The sequence below is a fragment of the Palaemon carinicauda genome, chromosome 43, assembly GCF_036898095.1.
Source record: "Palaemon carinicauda isolate YSFRI2023 chromosome 43, ASM3689809v2, whole genome shotgun sequence".
NCBI classification, from domain to species: Eukaryota; Metazoa; Arthropoda; class Malacostraca; order Decapoda; family Palaemonidae; genus Palaemon; species Palaemon carinicauda.
Genome location: NC_090767.1, coordinates 58303281 through 58309877, shown reverse-complemented (window position 1 = coordinate 58309877; position 6597 = coordinate 58303281). Strand labels below are relative to the sequence as shown.

Sequence of the window (6597 nt, the reverse complement as noted above, 5' to 3'; positions counted from 1 at the left end):
ATTAAGGTCAGGGTCGGGTTCAATTTCTTCACTAGGCGTCTTCTAAAATGATAATTTCTTTTTGGATTTTGTAGTTTTTTTTATAATTTTTTATTAATATAAATAGTTTTTATATATATTTTTGGGGAAAATAAACTATTTTCTATATAAATTATGAACTTGGTTAACTTAGAGGTTTGTTAAGTGAAAAATAATGAATGTATTGATAATTTCTTTTTGGATTTTGTAGTTTTTCATAATTTTTTATGAATATAAATAGTTTTTTATATATATTTTTGGGGAAAATAAACTATTTTCTATATGTTTTATGAAGTTACTTTACTTAGAGGTTTCTTAAATGAAAAATAATGAATGTATTGATAATTTCTTTTTGGATTTTGTAGTTTTTTATTAATTTTTTATTAATATAAATAGTTTTTATATATATTTTTTGGGAAAATAAACTATTTTCTATATATATTATGAAGTTACTTTACTTAGAGGTTTCTTAAATGAAAAATAATGAATGTATTATTAATTTTAAGATTTTATTTTTCAAGTTTTCATTAAATGAGTCATTTTTTCCAAAGAAAATTGGATTTCTTATATATATTTTTGAGGAAAATAAACTATTTTCTATATGTATTATTAACCTGGCTTATTTAGAGGTTTGTTAAATAAAAAAAGTAATTAATTTTTACTATGACAAGACTTATTATTTAGTTTTCATAAAAAAAAATGTTTATTTTTGTAATTTTTCCATAAAAATACGATTTTTTAATATATATTTTCTCGGTTGAAAGCATTTTACATATAAGGAATTCTTTAATAGAATATATTATCATATATAGATTTATTTTATATAATAAATAAACATGAATTTGTTATAGAAAATTGACTTATTTTGGAATATACTTGAATAGGCCTATATACTGATGAAGATAGAGAAGAGAAAAACGCCAATACTATACTATGCCTAAGGCAGAAGGCGTAAGGGGCAGTGCATGCTGGGGGTGAGAGGAAAGGGAGAGGAAAGGGAGAGGTAGGGAGAGAGAGAGAGAGAGAGAGAGAGAGAGAGGGGGGGAGAAAAAGGTTGTTTTCGCCCAATGGTTCAACTGATGCACGAGGTGCAGTCCACTTAGACCTACCCTTCCCTCTCTCTCTCTCTCTCTCTCTCTCTCTCTCTCTCTCTCTCTCTCTCTCACTCACTCTCTCTCTCTCTCTCTCTCTCCCCGCTTTCCTTCACCACCTTGGCTTATCTCTAGCCCTTCCCTACCCCCTCTTCCTGGGCCCCTTGAAAAATACCCCTTCTATGGGCACCCCAAAAGATGTTTTTTTTCAACGGTTGCTCGTCTTAGGGACAATTGCTCTCTCTCTCTCTCTCTCTCTCTCTCTCTCTCTCTCTCTCCTCTCTCTCACCATCCCCTTCTTTTTTTATATTGATTCTCCCAATGTTGTAAAAACGGAACCATTTTAGACATATAGTTTTTTTGGGGTCGTTTTTAATGCAAACGGTTTTGTTGAGTCTCTCTCTCTCTCTCTCTCTCCTCTCTCTCTCTCTCTCTCTCTCTCTCTCTCTCTCTCTCTTATAGGCGTCTTTATATAGATTTCTAGGCGTCTATCAATATATTTTTAGGTGTATATTGGGCGTTTTTAAGGACATCTTTAGGCGTATATTGGGCGTCTTTGAGAGCAACTTTGGTGTATATTGGGTGCTTTTCAGGACATCTTTAGGCGTATATTTGGGTGTCTTTCAAGACATCTTTAGTTGTAGATTGAGTCTTTCAAAGCACCTTTAGTTGTAGATTGAGGCTTTCAAAGCACCTTTAGTTGTAGATTGAGTCTTTCAAAGCACCTTTAGGTGTATATTGGGTGTCTTTCAAGACATCTTTTGTATATTGAGTCTTTCAAGACATAGTAGGTGTATATTGGGTGTCTTTCAGAACTTCTTTGTGTGTATATTGGGCATCTTTTAGCACATCTTCATGTGTATATTGGGCATCTTTTAGCACATCTTCATGTGTATATTGGGCGTCTTTAAGCACATCTTCATGTGTATATTGGGCGTCTTTAAGGACATCTTTTATGTGTATATTGGGCGTCTTTAAGCACATCTTTAGGTGTATATTGGGCGTCTTTAAGGACATCTTTATGTGTATATTGGGCACATGTGGGAACATATTTAAGCGTATTTTTTGCAAAATCAGGGCCCATTTTGGGTGATATTAGGGCCATATTTCTGGCATATCCAGGGCCCGTTTTGGGTGATATTAGGGCCATATTTCTGGCGTATTTATGGCCATTCTGGGTGATATTAGGGCCATATTCAGGTATATTCAGGGGCCATTCTGGGTGATATTAGGGCCATATTTCAGGCATATTCAGGGGGCCATTCTGGGTGATATTAGGGCCATATTTCAGGCGTAATATATGGCCATTCTGGGTGATATTAGGGCCATATTTCAGGCGTATTTAGGGCCCATTCTGGGTGATATTAGGGCCATATTTCAGGGGGTATATATGGCCATTCTGGGTGATATTAGGGCCATATTTCAGGCGTATTTATTGCCATTCTAGGTGATATTAGGGCCATATTTCAGGCATATTTAGGGCCATTCTGGGTGATATTAGAGCCATATTTCAGGCGTATTTATGGCCATTCTGGGTGATATTAGGGCCATATTTCAGGCGTATATATGGCCATTCTGGGTGATATTAGGGCCATATTTCAGGTGTATATATGGCCATTCTGGGTGATATTAGGGCCATATTTCAGGTGTATATATGCCATTCTGGGTGATATTAGGGCCATATTTCAGGCGTATTTATGGCCATTCTGGGTGATATTAGGGCCATTTTCAGGCGTATTTAGGGCCCATTCTGGGTGATATTAGGGCCATATTTCAGGCGTATATATGGCCATTCTGGGTGATATTAGGGCCATATTTCAGGCGTATTTATGGCCATTCTAGGTGATATTAGGCCATATTTCAGGCATATTTATGGCCATTCTGGGTGATATTAGGGCCATATTTCAGGCGTATTTAGGGCCCATTCTGGGTGATATTAGGGCCATATTTCAGGCGTATATATGGCCATTCTGGGTGATATTAGGGCCATATTTCAGGCGTATTTATGGCCATTCTGGGTGATATTAGGGCCATATTTCAGGCGTATTTAGGGCCCATTCTGGGTGATATTAGGGCCATATTTCAGGCGTATTTATGGCCATTCTGGGTGATATTAGGGCCATATTTCAGGCGTATTTAGGGCCCATTCTGGGTGATATTAGGGCCATGTTTCAGGCGTAATTATGGCCATTCTGGGTGATATTAGGGCCATATTTCAGGTGTATATATGGCCATTCTGGGTGATATTAGGGCCATATTTCAGGCATATTCAGGGCCCATTCTGGGTGATATTAGAGCCATATTTCAGCCGTATTTATGGCCATTCTGGGTGATATTAGGGCCATATTTCAGGCGTATTTATGGCCATTCTGGGTGATATTAGAGCCATATTTCAGGCATATTCAGGGCCCATTCTGGGTGATATTAGGGCCATATTTCAGGCGTATTTAGGGCCCATTCTGGGTGATATTAGGGCCATATTTCAGGCGTATTTATGGCCATTCTGGGTGATATTAGGGCCATATTTCAGGCGTATTTATGGCCATTCTGGGTGATATTAGAGCCATATTTCAGGCATATTCAGGGCCCATTCTGGGTGATATTAGAGCCATATTTCAGGCGTATTTATGGCCATTCTGGGTGATATTAGGGCCATATTTCAGGCGTATTTAGGCCCATTCTGGGTGATATTAGGGCCATATTTCAGGCGTATTTATGGCCATTCTGGGTGATATTAGAGCCATATTTCAGGCATATTCAGGGCCCATTCTGGGTGATATTAGAGCCATATTTCAGGCGTATTTATGGCCATTCTGGGTGATATTAGGGCCATATTTCAGGCATATTCAGGGCCATTCTGGGTGATATTAGGGCCATATTTCAGGCGTATTTATGGCCATTCTGGGTGACATTAGGGCCATATTTCAGGCGTATTTATGGCCATTCTGGGTGATATTAGGGCCATATTTCAGGCATATTCAGGGCCATTCTGGGTGATATTAGGGCCATATTTCAGGCGTATTTATGGCCATTCTGGGTGACATTAGGGCCATATTTCAGGCGTATTTATGGCCATTCTGGGTGACATTAGGGCCATATTTCAGGCGTATTTATGGCCATTCTGGGTGATATTAGGGCCATATTTCAGGCGTATTTATGGCCATTCTGGGTGATATTAGAGCCATATTTTCAGGCATATTCAGGGCCATTCTGGGTGATATTAGGGCCATATTTCAGGCGTATTCAGGGCCATTTTTGAGTGATATTAGGGCCATATTTCAGGCGTATTTAGGGCCATTCTGGGTGATATTAGGGGCCACATTTCTGGCGCATTCAGGGCCATTTTAGGTGAATTCAGACCACTTATAAGGGCCTTCATTGCTTTTGCAACAACAATTCTAAGGACATTTCACGCCCGACTTCGCACATTGACATTGTCAAATTATCATCATCTCTCTCTCTCTCTCTCTCTCTCTCTCTCTCTCTCTCTCTCTCTCTCTCTCTCTCTCTCTCTCTCTCCTTGCAAGCACTAGCAACTAGCTCTACCAAAACTGATAGATGCGTAGCTAGTCACACAGCTAGTTTTGTATAAACAGTATTCAGAAACAGATGTCTGTCTGAGCCAATAAGAAACATGATCATCTGCTATCTTGCACAGGTGTACAGATGTCTCTGTATGGGTTGCTATCGGTTGCACATGTGGCACTCTCTCTCTCTCTCTCTCTCTCTCTCTCTCTCTCTCTCTCTCTCTCTCTCTCTCTCTCTCTCTCTCTCTCTTAAGTATAATCATACTATTATTATTATTATTGTTATTATTATTAATATTATTATTATTATTATTATTCCTCGCTAAGCTACAACCCTAGTTGGAAAAGCAGGATGCTATAAGCCCCCAGGGGCCCCAACAGGGAAAATAGCCCAGCGAGGAAAGGGAACAGGGAAAAATAAATATTTCAAGAAATGTAACAACATTAAGATGAATATTTCATATATATATATATATATATATATATATATATATATATATATATATAGGCCTATATATATATATATATATATATATATATATATATATATATATATATAGGCCTATATATATATATATATATATATATATATATATATATATATATATATATATCATCTCCTCTTACGCCTATTGACGCAAAGGGCCTCAGTTAGATTTCGCCAGTCGTCTCTATCTTGAGCTTTTAAATCAATTCTTCTCCATTCATCATCTCCTACTTCACGCTTCATAGTCCTCAGCCATGAAGGCCTGGGTCTTCCAACTCTTCTAGTACCTTAAGGACAAAGTTAAACGTTTGGTGAACTAATCTCTCTTGGGGAGTGCGAAGAGCATGCCCAAACCATCTCCATCTACCCCTCACCATGATCTCATCCACATATGGCACTCGAGTAATCTCTCTTATAGTTTCATTTCTAATCCTGTCTTGCCTTTTGACTCTCAATATTCTTCTGAGGACTTTGTTCTCAAATCTACTAAATCTATTGGAGATTGTTACATTGTCATACCACGACTCATGTCCATAGAGTAACACCGATCTCACTAAACTGAAATATAGCCTGATTTTTATATGTAATTTCAGGGGATTTGATTTCCAAATTTGACTTAACCTAGCCATTGTCTGATTTGTTTTGTTCAATATTTCACTAATTCTAAAGACCCTGTATTAGAGATCATAGTTATTAAATACTTAAATGATTCTACCTCATTATTAATTTCTTTTTCCAATGATATTTCATTTGCCATTGCATATTTCGTTCTCATCATCTCTGTCTTTCTTCTATTTATCTTCAGCCCAACTTTGTAAGATATATATATATATATATATATATATATATATATATATATATATATATATATATATATATATATATATATAACAATATGTATAAATATATATATATATATATATATATATATATATATATATATATATGTGTGGTTATGTATATATATACAGTATTTATATATATATATATATATATATATATATATATATATATATATATATACAGTATATACATACAGTATTTATGTATATTATTGCGAGCTAAGCTGCAACCCTAGTTGGAAAAGCAAGATGCTATAAGCCCAGGGGCTCCAACAGGGAAAAATAGCATGGTGAGGAAAGGAATTAATCTATATATATACAGTATTTTTATATATTATTGCTAGCTAAGCTACAACCCTAGTTGGAAAAGCAAGATGCTATATGCCCAGGGGCTCCAACAGGGGAAAATAGCCTAGTGAGGAAAGGAATTAATCTATATATATACATTATTTTTATATATTATTACTAGCCAAGCTACAACCCTAGTTGGAAAAGCAAGATGCTATAAGCCCAGGGGCTCCAACAGGGAAAAATAACCTAGTGAGGAAAGGAATTAATCTATATATATACAGTATTTTTATATATCATTGCTAGCCAAGCTACAACCCTAGTTGGAAAAGCAAGATGCTATA

The 6597-nt window shown here is 36.4% G+C and overlaps 1 protein-coding gene across 1 annotated transcript in view; it reads left to right on the top strand.

The window, feature by feature from the left end:
* Positions 1 to 2409: 2409 nt before the first annotated feature.
* Positions 2410 to 6597, top strand: part of LOC137633903 (putative per-hexamer repeat protein 5) — a 40540-nt gene continuing 36352 nt past the window's right edge. Inside the window, exon 1 of the mRNA XM_068366142.1 lies at positions 2410 to 2493. Within this exon, the coding sequence (XP_068222243.1) occupies positions 2410 to 2493 (84 nt within the window). The remainder of the gene's footprint in view (positions 2494 to 6597) is intronic.